The sequence below is a fragment of the Salvelinus alpinus genome, chromosome 7, assembly GCF_045679555.1.
Source record: "Salvelinus alpinus chromosome 7, SLU_Salpinus.1, whole genome shotgun sequence".
Lineage (NCBI taxonomy): Eukaryota > Metazoa > Chordata > Actinopteri > Salmoniformes > Salmonidae > Salvelinus > Salvelinus alpinus.
The window spans coordinates 35,971,709-35,994,736 of NC_092092.1; the positions used below are offsets into that span (position 1 = coordinate 35,971,709).

Below are 23,028 nucleotides of genomic sequence, written 5' to 3' on the forward strand. Positions count from 1 at the left end.
ATCACGTGTAATAACACAGTTATAATAACGTGTTGAGTTTATAAAGTAGGCCAGTAGGGCAGGGTAGTAAACCTAGTCTATATCGTATCACTTGGATTCCTTGAATAGACCTACAGAGAAAAAACTAAAATGTAGCCTACTGTACGTAGTGATAAATTAATCGCTCGAGCCGTTTCCTGGAAGTCTAAACAGACCCTGGCTGGGAGAAGTAAATCAGTCAGCACTACTGGGCAGTGCACACAGCAAACCCGCGCACTTACGTAAGGACATCCATGGTATCCAAGCTCGTAACTATGAACCTCCTCTTAAACAACATGGCGCATGTGTACAGCTGCGCTGCAAATATATACGATACATCCAGTTAGGTGGAAAATGAGTCAATTATGCTCACCTAGCACCTAAAATAGACTTCGGCGACACGATCGGATGCAGACGCTCGCGCGTGTTTACTTTGACAAACAGCATCAGTCTCTGCGCGCTTTGACAACTTTGCGCGAGCTCACCTGTTTACCATGAAGACGAGAGAGCCTTTCAGATCCTGAACCGTTACTTCGTTTCAGATCGAATGTTTTGTTACTGCGGGTACCGTGTATACGGGTACTGTGAGTTCTTTTAACTTGTTTTAGTTAAGAAAAAAGAAAAAAAGCTATGTGACTGCGACCTTAACCAGACTTCAACGGATGAAGAAATGCTACTCAACATTATGAGAGAAAATAACACACAACTGCACCAGGGGGAAAGGGAGAGAGATAGACTCCCTCCAATTTCAAATAATTCCTCCTCTGTGAGTATGATTTTTTACATTTTTTTATTTATTAAATATGACAAAGAAATATTTTCATGTTCAATTAACAAAGACATCAAATAAAAATGAAAATGTAAAAAAAAAAAATCATGTGGGATCAATGTCATACAAATTAAGTCATAATGTAAAAATACAATAAAACGTTTAGAAAAAGGTTTAGATTTAGAAAAATGTGTTAAAAATGTGCATAATAGTAACGTACTAACCCATTTAAATGATCTCAGAGCTTGTCCTTTTGGGGAAATGTGTTAACGTTAAAACTGAGGGTGGAACTTTTGGACAGCTCTTCCTACCCTATTATGCTATAAAACAGCATCGCAGCTCTGTGAGTAATGAGTGCTAATATGCAGTGTTGGGGAAGCTACTCAGAAAATATAGTTCATCAAGCTACCAATTACTATACACTGAAAGAAGTTAAGCTATACCAAGCAGTAAAATTAGATTTTAAAAAACAGATACAAATATACCATATGGAACAGCGGGACTGTGAAGCAACACAAACATAGGCACAGAAACATGCGTACACACGCGATAATATACACACGATACACACGTACGCATGGATTTTGTATTGTAGATAACGTTATGTGGTAGTGGTGGAGTATGGGGCCTGAGGGTACACAGTGTGTGAATGTTTTTACAATTGTATAACTGCCTTAATTTTGCTGAACCCCAGGAAGAGAAGCTGCTGCCTTGGCACCAGCTAATGGGGATCCATAATAAATACAAATTCAAATAGCAAAGCTACCCTTAAAATATAGTTGACTTAATTCAAGTTACTATCAATCAATCAAATGTATTTATAAAGCCCTTTTTGCATCAGCCATGTCACAAAGTGCTATACAGAAACCCAGCCTAAAACCCCAAACAGCAAGCAATGCAGATGTAGCACTATGAAAAAATAGTTCACCACATCCAAACTACTTTGTGATAAATGATCATATCATAAAAATCTGAAATGTCATAGACTACAAATTGCACGAACAGATCACCCTGGAGTTAACTCGAATGTGTAATTTAGCTTATTAAGTTTCAAGTGAGAATTAGCCAGGTCTGATGTCGAAAAAGAAAATCAATTAGGCAGTATTTTCTTTCAGTTTAAAAAAAAGTTGTGTGTAGTTCCAGTAGTCAGCTACAGCACTACATGGCAAAAAAATAAATAATTAACTACTGAAACACTACCCAGATTTGAATTTAGTTCAACTACCACCAAGCTACTGCACAATGTTGTTACATTACTAGTTGACCTACATGTAGTTCATTACTCCCCAACACATTATCACTAAAACAAAGCCCACATATTATACTGTACATTTTGTTTATGTATCCCACTTTTATTTCTGTAGCCTAAGTGCTGCTGTACTTGCTGTGAATGAACAGTATTCTATGCTGTTATAGTTCTCATCTATACTATTATAATTATGATTACATCCAGGACTTAATGTCAATTTTTGGACATCCAAGACTCCATGATGTCTGTAATATGAATAATGTTTTTTGTCATAGAGTACTGATCGTGGACCAAAGCTGCCATATCCTTCCCTCAATTTCATCTCAAACCACAAAAAGGAGGCTGGTAGCCACAGCCTCTCCTCCCAGTTTATCCTTCCTGGCATACGGCATGGTAGGTCCCATCATGGTAACCCTAATGAACACATTACTTCATTCAAGAGTCCGTCTTGAGATTGTGAAGCTCATAGTGAACCAATATCAAAGTGCAGACATGAAGAACTTACTCCAGTTTGATCCTGATAGCATATCCAACATGAGCTATCAGTATGGCTACCTAGCACATTTTTGATGTTCTTACCTTCAGGTACAGGGTGTCTAACAAAGCTGATTTGATGAACAGATATTGTCTGTGGCATCAATCATCTCTAATTGATAAACAGTACTGTCCTGGGATAGACTGCACCTTGGCTGAGTAGGAACAAAGTGTTCAAGAGGAACACATTGAGACTTAGAAATATCAGTGAGATGTTTACAAGGAAATCATTTTCACAGCGCTCACAAAAGAAAGGCTTGTTTCAATTTCAAAGTGACCCAAACAGGCTGCTTTGAAATAATGAACAATACGCCAGGCAGATGTGTTGTCATGGCTTCATATTCTTGAGATCAAAGATGTTGGAGAAGACTTGAGGATCATTGATTGATGCAGATGAGGGAGACAAAGGGCCATTCAGAGCTGCTCATCCTTTAGTTGGGGAACTTGTTCTGAGAAAAATGAGCACTACTGTTGTGTTTTCAAAATACAAGATGTTAATATGTTGTTGTCACTTCTACTTGTAAGTATGGAGAGTTCATTGACCCATGCAAAAAATTTTTTTTATGCATGTTTCATCTAATGGCTCACAAAGTCCAAGGTTGCAAGTCTGTCCATCTTGTTATATAACAGTTAACTGAGATAGTTAAACTATAATATTGTGGATTAGAGTACCTGTCTTACACATCTTATACTCTGGTACCTGGGCTCTCATTGCCAGTAAGTAGAGTTGATCGTATGAATTACCGCCTTCATTTTAGTTAGGAATTGGTTCATGTAAAAATCATTTTCTAGGATGATATATTTGTGTTGTTATTCCCCCTGCAGGTAGAGATCTTCCCCCCATCTGTCCTGATGTCAGACAAAAGCATCAACATCGCATCACCATTGACATTCTGCCTCCTGAGGTCAGGGCTCGCTTTGCCTCCGATCCTGTCATCCCCATCCGCACCAAGACAGCCAAAGAGTTTCAGTAAGCACACACACACACACACACACACACACACACACACACACACACACACACACACACACACACACACACACACACACACACAAACACACACACAAACACACACACACACACACCTGTGTCATCGTTATCATCAATATTATACTCAAACAGAAACATCTGTTCATATTCATCTAACGTTCACTAGGGAGGACATTGAGAGGGCAACGGTCTCCGGCGATTGGAAACACGTCCATGATTTCTACTTGACCACATTCGACTCCTTTTTGGAACTGAATGCTGCCTTTAAGGTGGGTGATCCCCATGTGTGTGCCATATCCAATCCTGCGGTTCCATATTTGTATCGTCAGTCAAGCCAGTGCTAGTTATACAGCATGTTTTTAAATGACTTATTACACTATATCAATTCATTTGTATGGATAAGTGCGATGGTAAAATTGCTAAAGCAACAGTGATCATTTTGAAATATGACCGATCAATGCAAATAAAAGGTGACCATTGTTTTGGTGTTTAAAGTCTGTGAATAGAGTCTTTCTGGGAGCCAGGAAAAGGGGAATTTGGAGAGTTGTTTTTGAGTCTGTAAATGAATGAATGAAGTCATTCAGAAGGTTGTAAAAAAAAAACGAGCACGTGTGTGGTTTCCATAGAGAGTATTAATCATGAGAGCAGAACCTATAAGAAAGCGTATGATCATATATGGCAAGGAACAGTTGGGTAAATGTTTAGCACATGTGATGGTCGACTTAACTAGCTCATGTGTTAGTCCTAATCTAAATGTGTTCTTCATTTCTCTTTTCAGAAAGAAGCAAACGCCCCGTTCAACACGATTGAAGACTCAGGAATCAACACCAAATTCGTCAATGCTGTCTATGACGCGTTATTGCTCACGGTATGTAGAATGATGGAGCAACGAATAACCGCGTTCATGCTGAAATGAAAACCTTTCGCTAACGTTGATCCAACATTGATTCAACAGCCTCCTGATACCCAGAGAGCAGTACTGAAGGGGATCATTAACAGCTTGTTAAGAGAATGGAAGGGGTGAGTGGTACTCTCATACATTAGTGCTCTTATATTTCTCACTCAAATCAAGCAATTCCTATCTACATAGTAAAGCTCTATACTTTGTGACTTGAATATTAATGCAAATGTTACATACTGGATGAGAAATGAAATTAATTTCATATTATCTGCTTTGTTTTGCAGTCGACGGACGAAGGATGACCTGAGAGCATATTTCATTCTAGTTCAGGTAACCTCATGCATTATCTACATGTACATACTGCTGGTAGAAATTACATACAGATTTGGCCAAGGAGCTCTTTCGACCGCTAATACTTAATTCCACGCTATATATAGCAAACCATTTCATTACGTAACAAGAGAACATGGTGTACTTTCCAGTAACAACGGCAATTTCCTCATTAGAAGTGAGACAGTTTCTGCACGCAAATGTATGCGTTAAGCACACGCACGCATGTGCTCCACAGCCATCTTACAAAATCTCTTTTTGTTTTGGGGCCTCAGTATGTTAAACACAGCAGCCATCAGTCTAAAGGCGAATCGGAAACACAGGAAACTCTCGATCTGCTACCTCGCCACATGGCCCATTGACTCCAGTCATAGCCCAGGCAGTTAGTCAGTCTCATTCAGGCTCTGGATATAATGAGAGCAGAGTGTTTACTTCACACATGAGCAACAGACTAGAGGCAGGCTTGGTACTGGACAAATATGGACACGACCATTAAACACAGAGTCTGGTAAAGACTTGGGGGGGCAGACTGGGAAATGGCTGAATAGAACTGGAAGGATTTCTGTCTGCTAAAAAGTGAGACTTTGGTTGGAGACTTCTGGTTTCTATCCCATTCAAAGTTTTATTATTGTTTCAGATGTTTTATGGGGTTTATGGGGCAGTAAATTAAAAAGCACGTCTTCTATCCCTTTCTTACCAACAACCTTTTGTGGCTATTGAGCCTCTACAGTTCTCTCTTTCATCCACATTTTGTGTATGATGACATACGTTTGTCTTTGGGCTGTTGATAGGCTCTCTGACCTATATTTTGGTGGCGGATCCTGTGAAATTGAAAGGCACGAGGGAATTATTGGGTGTGTATCCCAATTGGCACCCTATTTCCTATATAGTGCACTACTTTTGACCAGGGCCTCATTTGGGAAGCAGCCTTAGTAGACGTGTCTGTCTGACATGGTTGATGTCAGTCAGCCCCTGGTAATACCAGTGGTATTACTCTCTCTCTCTCTCTCTCTCTCTCTCTCTCTCTCTCTCTCTCTCTCTCTCTCTCTCTCTCTCTCTCTCTCTCTCTCTCTCTCTCTCTCTCTCTCTCTCTCTCTCTCTCTCTCTCTCTCTCTCTCTCTCTCTCTCTCTCTGCCAAAGGAACGGATGAGGTCATGTTTGGAGTGGAAAAGTCTGGTTTGCTCTGTAAAGCCAGACGTCTTATGTTGCTGCTCCAAATGAAAAGCTATATTTCCTTTTTGAAATGCACTGCCACTGCTGAAAAAGCTCCTCTTTGTTGCAGAATCCTCAGTGCACCAGCCCAGCCACATATGTCATCTATGCACACTTACTGAGGCAAATAGCCGCGCTGGCTGAAGCAGACCATAATTTCCTGATGCACTGGTTTAAGAAGTAAGAGTCTGAATTGTTCCTCTGTGTTATGCAGTCCCATGCTTTTCCAAGCCAGTATAGTTGTTATCCACAAAGTGAACACAGTCCTAAGAAAGAAATCGTTGTTGTTATTCTTTATCCAGGAAAGTTAAATCAATTACGTAAAAAATATGTTTTCGAAATTGCTTTAGTAACAGTTGGTAGGGATTGAGCAGTCATACTGTAGCTTTCAAACAAAGACCATCTATTTTGACAGTTCAAATGTGTTCCTTGTCGTGTGCTCAGCGTTTTCCATTATATCATTCTGATGATGATGGTGATCCTGATAATGCCTCGATTTTTTAATGATGATTATCTAACTCCCAGGCTGTCCCAGAAGCGATTCAAACAGCTAGTGGAGCGGCTCCACTTCTTCATCTCCACCCGTTTGTTCCCAGCCAAGCCTGAGGAGCTGCCCCCCATGGCCAAGTGCTACTGGTGGATCCCCTCCGCCACCAAGGTCCTCTCCCTCCTCAGTGAGTAGGACGTCTTCTATATCCACCCCCACAGGGAGGTAATGGGGGGTGGTAATGGATTGAACTACACTTTCTACAGACATTGAATTCTCCTGTCCATATACACTGTGCATTCGGAAAGTATTCACACCCCTTGACTTTTTCCACATTTTGTTACGTTACAGCCTTATTCCAAAATTGATCAAATAATTTTTTGCCCTCATCAATCTACACACAATACCCCATAATGACAAAGCGAAAATATGTTTTTAGACATTTTTGCACATTTATTAAAAATAAAACACAGAAATACCTTATTTACATAACTATTCAGACCCTTTGCTATGAGACTCGAAATTGAGCTCAGGTGCCATGAGGTCGAAGGAATTGTCCGTAGAGCTCCGAGACAGGATTGTGTCGAGGCACAGAACTGGGGAAGGGTACCAAAATATTTCTGCAGCATTGAAGGTCCCCAAGAACACAGTGGCCTCCATCATTCTTAAATGGAAGAAGTTTGGAACCACCAAGACTCTACCGAGAGCTGGCCGCTCGGCCAAACTGAGCAATCAGTGAAGAAGGGCATTGGTCAGGGAGGTGACCAAGGACCCGATGGTCACTCTGACAGAGCTCCAGAGTTCCTCTCTGGAGATGGGAGAACCTTCCAGAAGGACAACCATCTCTGCAGTACTCCACCAATCAGGCCTTTATAGTAGAGTGGCCAGACGGAAGCCACACCTCAGTAAAAGGCACATGACAGACCTTTTGGAGTTTGCCAAAATGCACCTAAAGGACTCTCAGACCATGAGAAACAAGGTTCTTTGGTCTGATGAAACCAAGATTGAACTCTTTGGCCTGAATGCCATGCGTCACGTCTGGAGGAAACCTGGCAACATCCCTACGGTGAAGCATGGTGGTGGCAGCATCATGCTGGGAGACTAGTGAGGATAGAGGGAAAGATGAATGGAGCAAAGTACAGAGAGATCCTTGATGAAAACCTGCTCCAGAGCACTCAGAACCTCAGACTGGGGCGAAGGTTCACTTTCTAACAGGGCAACAACCCTAAGCACACAGACAAGACAACGCTGGAGTGGCTTCGGGATGTTGAATGTCCTTGAGTGGCCCACCCAGAGCCCGGACTTGAACCAGATTGATCATCTCTGCACAGACCTTAAAATAGCTGTGCAGCTACGCTCCCCATCCAACCTGACAATGCTTGAGAGGATCTGCAGAGAAGAATGGGAGAAACTTCCCAAATACTGGTGTGCCAAGCTTGTATTGTCATACCCAAGAAGACTTGAGGCTGTAATCGCTGCCAAAGGTCCTTCAACAAAGTACTGAGTAAAGGGTCTAAATACTTATGTATACTTGTATATTTATGTATATACAGTGGGGAGAACAAGTATTTGATACACTGCCGATTTTGCAGGTTTTCCTACTTACAAAGCATGTAGAGGTCTGTAATTTTTATCATAGGTACACTTCAACTATGAGAGACGGAATCTAAATCAAAAATCCAGAAAATCACATTGTATGATTTTTAAGTAATTAATTTGCATTTTATTGCATGACATAAGTATTTGATACATCAGAAAAGCAGAACTTAATATTTGGTACAGAAACCTTTGTTTGCAATTACAGAGATCATACGTTTCCTGTAGTTCTTGACTAGGTTTGCACACACTGCAGCAGGGATTTTGGCCCACTCCTCCCTACAGATCTTCTCCAGATCCTTCAGGTTTCGGGGCTGTCGCTGGGCAATACGGAGTTTCAGCTCCCTCCAAAGATTTTCTATTGGGTTCAGGTCTGGAGACTGGCTAGGCCACTCCAGGACCTTGAGATGCTTCTTACGGAGCCACTCCTTAGTTGCCATGGCTGTGTGCTTCGTGTCGTTGTCATGCTGGAAGACCCAGCCACGACCCATCTTCAATGCTCTTACTGAGGGAAGGAGGTTGTTGGCCAAGATCTCGCGATACATGGCCCCATCCATCCTCCCCTCAATACGGTGCAGTCGTCCTGTCCCCTTTGCAGAAAAGCATCCCCAAAGAATGATGTTTCCACCTCCATGCTTCACGGTTGGGATGGTGTTCTTGGGGTTGTACTCATACTTCTTCTTCCTCCAAACACGGCGAGTGGAGTTAGACCAAAAAGCTCTATTTTTGTCTCATCAGACCACATGACCTTCTCCCATTCCTCCTCTGGATCATCCAGATGGTCATTGGCAAACTTCAGACAGGCCTGGACATGCACTGGCTTAAGCAGGGGGACCTTGCGTGCGCTGCAGGATTTTAATCCATGACGGCGTAGTGTGTTACTAATGGTTTTCTTTGAGACTGTGGTCCCAGCTCTCTTCAGGTCATTGACCAGGTCCTGCCGTGTAGTTCTGGGCTGATCCCTCACCTTCCTCATGATCATTGATGCCCCACGAGGTGAAATCTTGCATGGAGCCCCAGACCGAGGGTGATTGACCGTCATCTTGAACTTCTTCCATTTTCTAATAATTGCGCCAACAGTTGTTTCCTTCTCACCAAGCTGCTTGCCTATTGTCCTGTAGCCCATCCCAGCCTTGTGCAGGTCTACAATTTTATCCCTGATGTCCTTACACAGCTCTCTGGTCTTGGCCATTGTGGAGAGGTTGGAATCTGTTTGATTGAGTGTGTGGACAGGTGTCTTTTATACAGGTAACGAGTTCAAACAGGTGCAGTTAATACAGGTAATGAGTGGAGAACAGGAGGGCTTCTTAAAGAAAAACTAACAGGTCTGTGAGAGCCGGAATTCTTACTGGTTGGTAGGTGATCAAATACTTATGTCATGCAATAAAATGCAAATTAATTATTTAAAAATCATACAATGTGATTTTCTGGATTTTTGTTTTAGATTCCGTCTCTCACAGTTGAAGTGTACCTATGATAACAATTACAGACCTCTACATGCTTTGTAAGTAGGAAAACCTGCAAAATCGGCAGTGTATCAAATACTTGTTCTCCCCACTGTATATACTTTTTTATTTTTAATAAATGTGCTAAAATGTCTAAAAACCTGTTTTTGCTTTGTTATTGTGGTGTATTGTGTGTAGATTAATGAGGAAAAAACCAACCATATAAACATTTTAAAATAAGGCTGTAGCGTAACAAAATGTGGATAAAGTCAAGCGGTCTGAATACTTTCCGAATGCACTGTATGTCTGGATCGCCTATCCATATTTGTCTTGGGTACACATAGTTTGAGGGTCAGGAGAAGTTCAGAGGTGTCAAGGTTCAAGCAAACATCTGTCTCCAAGAGACCTTGATACATTTGTATTTTTCTACGTTTTTTCATTGTAGATGCAGCCAATAGCATTTCTTGCACTCCCATCATGCCCTTTGTTGACTTCTACAACCTCACACTGGACCACACTGACTTCATGGAGGATTATCACACATGGCAGACTCATGGAAACTCTACCAGGTGAGGCAGGACAATATCAGAGCAAAGCTTATGTTGACCAGTACTGTTCAATTCTGCCCACAACCCTTGTTGTTATGATACCTGTGTTTCTCTGTAAATAAATGGAACTTCCTCTTGTGCCAGCTTTCAGCTTTATAACAACAGATTTATTGTTTATGATATCAGATTGCAACATCAGATACACTATATATACAAAGGTATGTGGACACCCCTTCAAATTGGTGGATTTGTATGAAAGTATGAAATCGAGCACACAGCCATGCAATCTCCATAGTCAAACATTGTCAGTAGAATGGCCTCTCTGAAGAGTTCAGTGACTTTCAACATGGCACCGTTATAGGATGCCAACTTTCCAAAAAGTCAGTCCGTCAAATTTCTGCCCTGCTAGCGTTGCCCCGGTCAACTGTAAGTGCTGTTATTGTGAAGTGGAAACATCTAGGAGCAACAACGGCTCAGCTGCGAAGTGGTAGGCCACACAAGCTCACAGAACGGGACCGCCGAGTGCTGAAGAAAGTAAGGCGTAAAAATTGTCTGTCCTTACACAAGCCTAAGATCACCATGTGGAATCAAATCAAATCAAATGTATTTATATAGCCCTTCTTACATCAGCTGATATCTCAAAGTGCTGTACAGAAACCCAGCCTAAAACTCCAAACAGCAAACAATGCAGGTGTAGAAGCACGGTGGCTAGGAAAAACTCCCTAGAAAGGCCAAAACCTAGGAAGAAACCTAGAGAAGAACCAGGCTATGAGGGGTGGACAGTCCTCTTCTGGCTGTGCCGGGTGGAGATTATAACAGAACATGGCCAAGATGTTCAAATGTTCATAAATGACCAGCATGGTCAAATAATAATAATCACAGTGGTTGTCGAGGGTGCAACAGGTCAGCACCTCAGGAGTAAATGTCAGTTGGCTTTTCATAGCCGATCATTGAGAGTATCTCTACCGCTCCTCCTGTCTCTAGAGAGTTGAAAACAGCAGGTCTGGGACAGGTAGCACGTCCGGTGAACAGGTCAGGTTTCCATAGCCGCAGGCAGAACAGTTGAAACTGGAGCAGCAGAATGGCCAGGTGGACTGGGGACAGCAAGGAGTCATCATGCCAGGTAGTCCTGAGGCATGGTCCTAGGGCTCAGGTCCCCCAAGAGAGATAAAGAAAGAGAGAAAGAGAGAATTAGAGAGAGCATACTTAAATTCACACAGGACACTGGAGAAATACTCCAGATATAACAGACTGACCCTAGCCACCCGACACATAAACTACTGCAGCATAAATACTGGAGGCTGAGACAGGAGGGGTCAGGAGACACTGTGGCCCCATCCGATGATACCCCCGGACAGGGCCAAATGGGCAGGATATAACCCCACCCATTTTGCCAAATCACAGCCCCCACACCACTAGAGGGATATCTTCAACCACCAACTTACCATCTTGGAATGCTAAGCGTCGGCTGGAGTGGAGCAAAGCCTGCTGCCTTTGGACTCAGAACGCAGTGGAAATGCGTTCTTTAGAGTGAGGAATCACAATACACCATCTGGCAGTCCGATGGACTAATCTGGGTTTGGCAGATGCCAGGAAAATGCTACCTGCTCAAATGCATACTGCCAACTGTAAAGTTTGGTGGAGGAGGAATAATGGTCTGGGGCGATTTTTCATGGTTCGGGCTTGGTCCCTTAGTTCCAGTGGAGGGAAATCTTAACGCTACAGCATACAATGACATTCTAGACGATTCTGTGCTTCCAACTTTGTGGCAACAGTTTGGGGAAGCCCCTTTTCTGCTTCTGCATGCCAATTACCCCGTGCACAAAGCGAGGTCCATACAGAAATGGTTTGTCGAGATCGGTGTAGAAGAACTTGATTGGCTTGCACAGAGCCCTGACCTCAACCCTGTTGAACACCTTTGGGATGAATTGGAGCGCTGACTGCGAGCCAGGCCTAATCGCCCAACATCAGTGCCCGACCTCACTAATGCTCTTGTGACTGAATGGAATCCGATCCTCGCAGCAATGTTGCAACATCTAGTGAAATGCCTTCCCAGAAGAGTGGAGGCTGTTATAGCAGCAAAAGGGGGGACCAACGCCATATTAATGCCCACGATTTTGGAATGAGATGTTTGACGAGTAGGTGTCCACATACTTTCAGTCTTGTTGTGTGTATTTCATTTACAGTTAAACCCAGACATATCATAACATCCAGCTATGATACAATTTCCAATGAGTATCATACACCAAGAGAACACAATCCCCGATTAAACCAAAACATTCTTTCTATATGATAATTTGTGTAAACCAAACATCCCCGTTCCTACCTGTTCTTCCCCATCCGCAGGTTTACATTCTGCCAGTTCCCCTTCATTCTATCCACGGTGGTGAAGAAAGCAATCATTCAGAAGGACTCGGAGCAGCAGATGATCAGCATGGCCAGGGTGAGACAGAGGTCACTGCTCACATAGGTCCTTGTCATCCATCTATGACAGTGTCATTGTATAGCACGGACAATGCCTCACAGTCCCAGACTAACCAGCTTCATGAGGTAGTCACCTGGAATGCATTTCAATTAACAGGTGTGTCTTGTTAAAAGTTAATTTATGGAATTATGGAGTCAGAGTCCCGAGTGTGGGAACAAACATATACTGTCCCACGGTTGAGTAAACAAGCAAGTTCAAGTCAACAAAGAGTCATGAGGCAAATAGCATTAAGGTAGTCACCTGGAATGCATTTCAATTAACAGGTATGCCTTGTTAAAAGTACATTTGTGGAATTTCTTTCCTTAATACGTTTGAGCCAATAAATTGTATTATGACAAGGTAGGGTTGGTATACAGAAGATAGCCCTGTTTGGTAAAAGACTGTCAAGAACAGTGTCAAGAACAGCTCAAATAAGCAAAGAGAAACGACAGTCCATCATTACTTTAAAACATGAAGGTCAGTCAAATATGGAACATTTCACTTTGAAGCTTTGAAAGTTTCTTCAAGTACAGTCACAAAAACCATCAAGCGCTATGATGAAACTGGCTCTCATGAGGACCGTCATAGGAAAGGAAGACCCAGAGTTACCTCTGCTGCAGAGGATACGTTCAATAGAGTTATCAGCCTCAGAAATTGCAGCCCAAATAAATGCTTCACAAAGTTCATGTAACAGACACATCTCAACATCAACTGTTCAGAGGAGACTGCATGAATCAGGCCTTCATGGTCGAATTGCTGCAAAGAAACCACTACTAAAGGACACCAATAAGAAGAAGAGACTTGCTTTGGCCAAGAAACACGAGCAATGGACATTAGACCGGTGGAAATCTGTCCTTTGATCTCATGAGTCCAAATTTGAGACTGCCGTGTCCTTGTGAGATGCAGAGTAGGTGAACGGATGATCTCCACATGTGTGGTTCCCACCGTGAAGCATGAAGGAGGAGGTGTGATGGTGTGGGGGTGCTTTGCTGGTGATACTCTCTTAGAATTCAAGGCACGCTTAACCATCATTCTGCAGCGATATGCCATCCAATCTTGTTTGTGATTAGTTGGACTCTCATTGGTTTTTCAACAAGTCAATGACCCAACACACCTCCAGGCTATGTAAGGGCTGAGTGACCAAGAAGGAGAGTGATGAAGTGCTGCATCAGATGACCTGGCCTCCACAATCACCCGTGCTCAGAGTGAAGGAAAAGCAGCCAACAGGTGCTCAGCATATGTGGGAACTCCTTCAAGACTGTTGGAAAAGCATTCCAGGTGAAGCTGATTGATTCTCAGTCAACTTACCTGGTAAAATAACGGTAAAATAAAAAAATAAAAAAAATTGATAGAATGCCAAGAGTGTGCAAAGCTGTCATCAAGGCAAAGGGTGGCTCTCAAATCTAAAATATATTTTGATTTGTTTAACACTTTTTTGGTTACTAAATGATTCCATATGTGTTATTTCATCATTTTGATGTCTTCACTATTATTCTACAATGTAGAAAATAGTACAAATAAAGAAAAACACTTGAATGAGTAGGTGTTGAGTAGGTGTGTCCACACTTTTGACTGGTACTGTTTATTATTAGTAGTATTATTATTATTTGGAATAATTGAAGTATGTTGGACCCAGAGTATTTCCCGGTCAAGTCTTGAAATCAGGAATAACCCTATAAGTATACAATATTTACAGTGTGTATCTCACTGCATCAGCCTGAAAACATACACTCTCCCACTCTGAAAGCAGTGGTCCAATGCTAACAGCATGTACTGTGGGAGCAACTGCAAATAAAGAATGCGTCTTGTTATTTATTGCAGCAAAGCCTAGTGGACAAAGTGTCTCGCAGACAGCGAGTTGACATGAGCCTGCTGTTTCTCAACATCAAAGTCAGGCGGCTGCAGCTGGTCAGTGACTCACTGGATGAGGTAATACCATCTCCCATCTTAATCTAGGCACAGTACGCACAGACACACACAAGCATTACTTAAGAAGACAGCCCAGCCCTGGTAGAGTAGCTTGATAGCTATTTCTGTTCATGCAAGAGCCAATTAGTTTGAAGCAGTTATTCCACTGCTTTCAATCCAGTGCATTTCAAAACTGAAACGTCCAAGATATGTATAGGTTCAGACATGCAGCATGCCTAGGTCTGATAAGTTCAAGAGAGTTGGCCACAGCTTAACTTGTTCTCTTGCTTTTAGCTTGCTAGAAACCGAGCAGACTTGAAAAAGAAGCTGAAAGTGACGTTTGTGGGGGAGGCTGGTTTAGACATGGGCGGTCTGACCAAGGAGTGGTTTCTCCTTCTCATCCGACAGATCTTTCATACAGACTACGGTGAGACATATGGTACAAACAGATCAGGCATATGTGTTGTCCTGAGCCATAGAGATACAGATGTTTTGTTTACAACAATAATATTTTTCTCCATAGATAACAGTAGAAGATTATGGGAGTTACTTCACCTTTAGCCCTAGCTGTCTATATCTCATCCTAAAGTTTCAACAAGTACCCAGACTAAGAATGTTGACATAGCCATAAATGAAGAACAAAACTCAAATGTATGATGTTCTGGGTCTTATAGCACTGCAATAATAGATATCCATTCAATTATAGTAACTCCCATTTAGTCTGGGACCTAGCAGTCCATAAAGGAAATTCCCATGTACTCTATTCTGACCATTTGTTATCTTTCTTTGACTGGAGGCCTGTGTTCTATGTCATGTCTGGGCCAGAGTTGTGTTTAAGCAGAGTTTATTTGTGTCTCCTCTCTGAAGGCATGTTTACATTCTTCAAGGATTCCCACTGTCACTGGTTCAGCAGCTGGAAGTGTGACAACTACTCCGAGTTCCGATTGGTCGGAGCCGTATCCTTTTGTACCATACCGTGATTTTTGGTACTGTGTAGCCTGTGGTGAACTGTAAACAGATTCTCAACGTACAGCAGCAGTCCTCATGTTGTACCCTTTTAACTGGCTTTTTTATCAAGTCACATAGTTAGCTGACTAAAACACCTGGCGTTACTCTTAAGGGGATCTTTGCACATCCTGGCGTTACTCTTAAGGGGATCTTTGCACATTTACCATAGATACTCTGAGGTTCTCCACTCTCCCTACGCCATGTTAATTGCTGCTTTGCAGATGATAGCTTTAAGTTTTACAACTATAATTTTGTGGGGATTTGTTTAAAATTTTGTTATCTTCTAAACTGCGGATCCAATCAGAGGAGACTGTAATGCTTTTCTATTTGACACATTGCAATCTGATGTAATCTTATAGAATAATTAAAGTATGCAGAATATTACTGTGTTAAGTTACCGGGTCATTCCACAAGTAGAGTACCTTTTATGTCCTTTTGACATTATGCGTGTACATTTTGATAAAACACTAATTTTAACAGTTGGATCCAATACATTTACGCTCTAACTAAAGTAAACTATGTTAAACAATTCCAATAGTAGTGTGTTTTCATTAAGTTATTTCCGAGGAAAATCCTAATTTTGGCATGTCCCACATGATTGTCCTTATTGACTTATTTTAACCAGGGGTTAGAACCAAAATTATTTTCCAATCTTTTTTTTCTGAACAGCACCATTATTAGTGCACCATTTTTAGTGCACCATTAGCACGTTTTTGGTTCCGTTCCACTGTTTCGACCAGCAAAATACAGAACCAAAATAAGTAACCGTTTATATAGTTCCTTTCTGTTCCTTTTAAAACCTTTGAAATCAATTTTCTTTTAACATTAAATTACTTCACCAATCACTGCGAATAGAACAGCTTTTTATGGCGGGGGCAAGCTTTAGTTATTTATATGAATTGGACAGACAAGTGTAGGGCGCGAGATGAGACTGACATTTTGCGGGTGGAGAGACAGGGAGAGAGGGTGGAGGAGGAAGCTTGGCTTGAAATGCATCTTCTTATGACATGAATTATCTGAATTAGGCCCACAAAATTATACCTACGGAAGAGCTGCTTCTATGAAGGAACTTTGAATGTCTCTGAACTTCCGAGAGTTAGCTTTAACGCTGGACCAGAGCTAGCTAGATTGAGATTCCACCCTTTTTTCACCCACTCAAAAGACAACCAAAAGTTTGTTGAATTCCCAATGTGTTATCCCTCTGCTTTCAACCATCAAGCACAACCAAATTCCAATGGAAAATATATAGGATTTTTGGATTAGTTGTCACCTAAATGTGTTATCACTGCGCTTTCAACCATTTAAAAGCACACCAAAGTACAAATGGGAATTCAATGTCAGATATTTAGTTTATTTAAATACAACAACTTAATGTGTTATCACTGTGCTTGATCTAATAGCACAACCAAATAACCTGGATTGCAGTTAGTTGAGATTACGTTAAAGTACATGGTGCAAGGGATCAATGCCGTTTGAGATTTTGTGCAGACCTGAGACCCTGAATGCTTTCTACGATTACATAAGAATACATTTATTGTTACAGTAACCTCAAAATGTGTCCATGGATGTGTTACTAATTTTATGGTTGAAATACTGTTACATTAGTTTGTAAGATAGCCTTAACATTAGGCTATTTACTGTCTTGTAAAAGTAATATTGAATTGTGTTTGGTTGACAACGCAACCAAATATCAACATTTAAAGGAGGTGTACGGTATCTACTGCTTGGATAGTTCCATCTGAGCCACTGGCTTAATCCTATTATTTAACATCTCAAACAAAAATAAAAGTTAAAGATTAGGATTAAATCAAATCAAACTGTATTTAAAATTAGCTCCTATTTAAAATGTAGTCCTATTCTTTAACTTTGAGTTTTCATTGAGATGGAGACGTGAATCCTACATATCAATCAATACATTTTTTATAAAGCCCTTTTTACATCAGCCAATGTCACAATGTGCTATACAGGGTTAAATAATAATAATCACAGTGGTTGTGATTATTCAGCACCTCAGGAGTAAATTGGAGTCAGTTGGCTTTTCATAGCATTCAGAGTTAGAGACAGCAGGTGGGTAGAGAGAGAGTCGAAAATAGCAGGTCCGGGACAAGGTAGCACGTCCGGCGAACAGGTCAGGGTTCCATAGCCGCAGGCAGAACAGTTGAAACTGGAGCAGCAGCACGACCAGGTAGACTGGGGACAGCAAGGAGTCATCAGGCCAGGTAGTCCTGAGGCATGATCCTAGGGCTCAGGTCCTCCGAGAGAAGAGAGAAAGAGAGAGAGAATTAGAAGGAGCATACTTAAATTCACACAGGACACCGGATAAGACAGGAGAAATACTCCAGATATAACAGACTGACCCAAGCCCACCAACACATAAACTATTGCAGCATAAATAATGGAGGCCAAGACAGTAGGGGTCGGGAGACACTGTGGCCACGTCCGATAGATACCCCCGGACAGGGCCAACCAAGTAGGATATAACCTCACCCACTTTGCCAAAGCACAGCCCCCACACCACTAGAGGGATATCTTCAAACCACCAACTTACTACCCTGAGACAAGGCCGAGTATAGCCCACGAAGATCTCCCCCACGGCACGAACCCGAGGGGGGCGCCAACCCGGACAGGAAGATCACGTCAGTGACTCAACCCACTCAAGTGACGCACCCCTCCTAGGGACAGCATGGAAGAGCACCAGTAAGCCAGTGACTCAGCCCCCTTAAATAGGGTTAGAGGCAGAGAATCCCAAGTTAATAGGCTTTTTATCGTATTGTAAAAGTGATATGGAATTGTGTTTGATTGTCAACTCAACCAAATATCAACTTTCGAAGGAGATATATCTTCTGCATGGATAGCTCCATCTGTGCCACTGAGTCTGGCTTTAATTCCAGTCTGTCTACAAATTAATAATTTTTATTTTGGATTCACGTCTCCATTTCAACCAAAAAGCAAAGTTAAAGAATATGACTAAATCAAATAAATGCAAACTTTAAATACAGTTTGATTTAATTTAATCATATTCGTTAACTTGTATTTTTTGTTTGAGATGGAGACGTGAATCCAACATATTTATTATTAACTTGTAGATTCCATTTGAAAGGCCCAAATAGCATCATTATGATTGATAAAGTAGGGTTCCATTTCATCTGCACTGTTGAACCTACAGTACTATTTGGAATGACTTCGATAGCAACAGTGAATCTATTAAGTAGAGATTTCTCCCAATTTTTTGTCATGATAGTACACTACATTGGTAATAGTCAGTGACAAATATCAAAGCTAAGCAGCACTGGGCTTGGTTAAAACTCTGGATGGGAGACCAAATGAATAGATGTAGATAGATCAAATCTCCAGTAAGATGTTTCAAATGTACAAATTCAATATATTTTATACAAGGTTTGTCTATGTTGAAAATGGGTTATGATGACATAATCCTATGGTTGAAATTTGACCCTCAAAACAACAGTTTACTACGTTGATGACTTTCTTTGAATCCAATATATTTTCCAAGTAGATTCCACATCACAATACGTTGACAAATGACAATGAAACAACGTTAATTTAACCAGTTTGTTCCCAGTGGGTAGTTACAGTGCATTCGGAAAGTATTCAGACCCCTTCCCTTTTTCCACATTTTGTTACGTTACAGCCTTATTCTAAAATAGATTAAATAAAAACATTTCTTCATTAATCTACATACAATAACCTATAGTGACAAAGCGAAAACAGGTTTTTGGAAATTTAGCAAATTTATTAAAAATAAAAACCTGAAATACCCTGTTTACATAACTGTTCAGACCCTTTGCTATGAGACTCGCAGTTCAGCTCAGGTGCATCCTGTTTCCATTGATCATCCCTACAACTTGATTTGAGTCCACCTGTGGTAAATTCAATTGATTGAACATGATTTGGAAAGACACACACCTGTCTATATAAGGTCCCACAGTTGAAAGTGCATGTCAGAGCAAAAACCAAGCCATGAGGTCGAAGGAATTATCCGTAGAGCTCCGAGACAGGGTTGTGTTGAGGCACAGATCTAGGGCATTTCTGCAGCATTGAAGGTCCCCAAGAATGCAGTGGCCTCCATCATTCTTAAATGGAAGAAGTTTGGAACCACAAGACTCTTCCTAGAGTTGGCCGCCCGGCGAAACTGAGCAATCGGGGGAGAAGGGCCTTGGTCAGGGAGGTGACCAAGAACCCGATGGTCACTCTGACAGAGCTCCAGAGTTCCTCTGTGGAGATGGGAGAACCTTCCAGGAGGACAACCATCTCTGCAGCACTCCACCAATCAGGCCTTTATGGTAGAGTGGCCAGATGGAAGCCACTCCTCAAAAAAAGGCACATGACAGCCCTTTTGGAGTTTGCCAAAATGCACCTAAAGGACTCCCAGACCATGAGAAACAAGATTCTCAGGTCTGATGAAACCAAGATTGAACTCTTAGGCCTGAAAGCCAAGCGTCACTTTTGGAGGAAACCTTGCACCATCCCTACGGTGAAGCATGGTGGTGGCAGCATCTGGGAGACTAGTCAGGATAGAGGGAAAGATGAATGGAGCAAAGTACAGAGAGGCCCTTGATGAACACATGCTCCAGTGCGCTCGGGACCTCAGACTGGGGCGAAGGTTCACCTTCCAACAGGACAACGACCCTTAGCACACAGTCAAGACAACTCATGAGTTGCTTCAGGACAAGTCTCTGAATGTCCTTGAGTGGCCCAGCCAGAGCCCGGACTTGAACCCGATCGAACATCTCTGGAGAGACCTGAAAATAGCTGTGCAGCGACGCTCCCCATCCAACCTGACAGAGCTTGAAAGGATCTGTAGAGAAGAATGGGAGAAACTCCCCAAATACAGTTGTGCCAAGCTTGTAGCATCATACCCAAGAAGACTCAAAGGCTGTATTCGCTGCCAAAGGTGATTCAACAAAGTACTGGGTAAAGGTTCTGAATACTATGTAAATGTGATATTTCAGTTTAAAAAATTTAATACATTTGCAAAAATATATATTAAAAAACTGTTTTTGCTTTGTCATTATGAGGTATTGTGTGTAGATTAGTGAGGGAAAAAACCGATTTAATCAATTTTAGAATAAGGCTGTAACGTAACAAAATGTGGAAAAGGTCAAAGGGTCTGAATACTTTCCAAATGCACTGTATGTTATGTGGGTGGACTGACAGCCTGAGTCAGTCCACCCACATACCCTCACACTCGCACCCCTTCCACCTCACTCGGTTAGAATTACAGCACACTGACAGATACTAAAGTGGCTATGTGTCTCTATCTGAAGCGAACACAACAGGGAGGGCAGGGTGACAAAGAATTCCATGTCACAACGGTGCAAGAGAGAAAGAGAGAGATGTAATAGAAACAGAAGGTTTTGTTGTGTCTTATTTTGTGAGCTGCAAGTCTGGTCTGGAGCGGACTGCGTTTCATCCTCCGCCTGTCAGTTCTCATGGAATTTTCCCCAAGCCTGCGCCAATATAACTTTAAGCATTTTTCCAAACTCTATTTAGCAAGCTAGGGAGCTCGTAGAGAGAGGGCTCTGCAGCTCAACCTCTCCCACAGAAGTTCCATATGGACGACACGTGGAGTGAGATCTGCCAGAAGCAGCTGGTAGCACTTTAGGAGTTCAGGCTCCCTACAATTTCATTCTAAATGCGTAATACACCTGCTGTTTATATTCCCTGTTCAGATCTGCTACAAGCCAATATAAAGTACATGGCAAAATGCAGTGATAATAGAGTAATGATTGGGATCATTAGCACATGCTGCAGGGTCTTTGAAGCTGGTATAAAATGGTGTCATTGTTACGAAGTATGAAGAGCTCAGAAGCAGAATACTTTAACAATGAAGTGAAAAGGTTTTCATCTGAATGCTATGCTACATTAAATGAATATAACTTGCCACATTTTAATCTGTTCTAGTGGTTTATATGATTATAACCGTGAGTTATTTTGGTGTTGAAGATACTTGAAGATATTTTGGTGTTGAAGATACTTTCTTTTGTAAAGGATCTGTACTTTGTTACACACTTAACCGTATGTGTGTCAGCTCATGGGCCTGGCCGTGTACAACAGCATCACCCTGGACATCCGCTTCCCTCCCTGTGTCTACAAGAAGCTTCTGACCCCGCCCGTGGTGCCGTGTGACCCCGATACCCCCGTTGGCATGGCAACCCTCACCCTGGACGACCTGCAGCAGGTCATGCCTGTATGTACACGACACAAGCTGTGACTCAGCTCTCTTAGTTACCCTCTCTCACTGGCATTCTTTCCCATTACACTGCACTCTTCTCGTAAGGATCACAAGTACAATAATATTGCTTGCAGTGGTAATAAACCATGGGGAAGTAATATTTGTTTACTTGCAAAGTACTCCGCTTTTCAATAATAATAATGTATATAATCAAATGAATGGATGTGATGCTTATGAGAGTACTGGACTGTTTTAGAAAGGTTTACATTGTCTCTGAAGGGTTTAGTGTTGATCTGTATATGAATATGGCCCACTGGGCAAACACTGGTTGAATCAATGTTGTTTCTACGTCATTTCAATGAAGTGACGTTGAACCAACATGGAATAGACGTTGAATTGACGTCTGTGCCTAGTGGGTGATGTATGGTTGCTAGACTAAGATGTTATATAGACTGTGTTAGTTAAAAATACTTTGTTAGAATTAACTGCAATATGCCATTGTTCCTACTTATAGCTAAATGTACAGGAATACATGCAATACGCATTAATATTCTGCAATTGCCATCAAAGTTATGTTTTGTTGTTATAATATTTCCTTATATAATCCTGTATTTCCTCAAAATATGTTGATTTTTCATTTGCTAGTCAGTGATTGAAGCCTTGACATTTTCCAATATTCACCAGCAGAGGGCTGTCAAGCCCAACTTTTGCACATTGCCACTTGCATGTTTGAACTCCACAAACTCAAAAGAACAAACCAAATCTATATTAATCATATAAAAATGTTTTATGCACATACAATACATTACTGTCACTAAGACTAGTATTTACCTGCTTTTGGTGTAATTGTATAGCTTTTTATGAAGTATGCATCTCATTGCGCTGCGTTTTGTCGAGTCAGCCTTGCTGAGGCCAGATGTTGGTTTTTACTTGGCAGCTGGCCTTCTCTTTGCTTACATAACGGGCTCTGGGCGTTTATTTGCTCCCTGTTGAATACATTTTCCTAAATTGGTGGAGGACAGGGAAAAAGCTACTGCAAGTTCTTTAAAAAGACATGCTAATAGTGCCCAGCACTGACGTCAAAAACATGCAATTGTTCTTCAAATGATTTTGCATTGTAAAATGTACTTCATTTTATGAGGTATGGATTGGAAAAGCATAATCGCAGTGATGTCATGTAAAATACATACAGCATACAATGGCTATTTTGTTTCCTCAGTACGCTTTCTAGATTGTGTAGTGGCAAAGGCTTTACATGATTTTCTTGTTGTTTTGTCTTACAATGCCATTATAGTAATTCAGTAAAGTCAGTCATTAGATATCAATAATAAAATGAAGTCAGATTTTCCTCCATGAAACATTCAATGAACATGGT

General features: G+C 41.5%; 1 protein-coding gene across 1 annotated transcript in view; it reads left to right on the forward strand.

Annotated features, from left to right (window-relative positions):
• The first annotated feature begins 231 nt into the window (after nt 1-231).
• The window catches only part of hectd2 (HECT domain containing 2), a 35,586-nt gene continuing 12,789 nt past the window's right edge, over nt 232-23,028 (forward strand). The window contains exons 1-15 of the mRNA XM_071410071.1: nt 232-784; nt 2,312-2,429; nt 3,396-3,540; nt 3,728-3,830; nt 4,340-4,429; nt 4,517-4,581; nt 4,747-4,792; nt 6,075-6,184; nt 6,530-6,678; nt 9,978-10,101; nt 12,427-12,523; nt 14,366-14,473; nt 14,747-14,879; nt 15,320-15,408; nt 21,510-21,668. Coding sequence (XP_071266172.1) covers nt 689-784; nt 2,312-2,429; nt 3,396-3,540; nt 3,728-3,830; nt 4,340-4,429; nt 4,517-4,581; nt 4,747-4,792; nt 6,075-6,184; nt 6,530-6,678; nt 9,978-10,101; nt 12,427-12,523; nt 14,366-14,473; nt 14,747-14,879; nt 15,320-15,408; nt 21,510-21,668 — 1,632 coding nt within the window. The 5' untranslated portion in view covers nt 232-688. The remainder of the gene's footprint in view (nt 785-2,311; nt 2,430-3,395; nt 3,541-3,727; nt 3,831-4,339; nt 4,430-4,516; nt 4,582-4,746; nt 4,793-6,074; nt 6,185-6,529; nt 6,679-9,977; nt 10,102-12,426; nt 12,524-14,365; nt 14,474-14,746; nt 14,880-15,319; nt 15,409-21,509; nt 21,669-23,028) is intronic.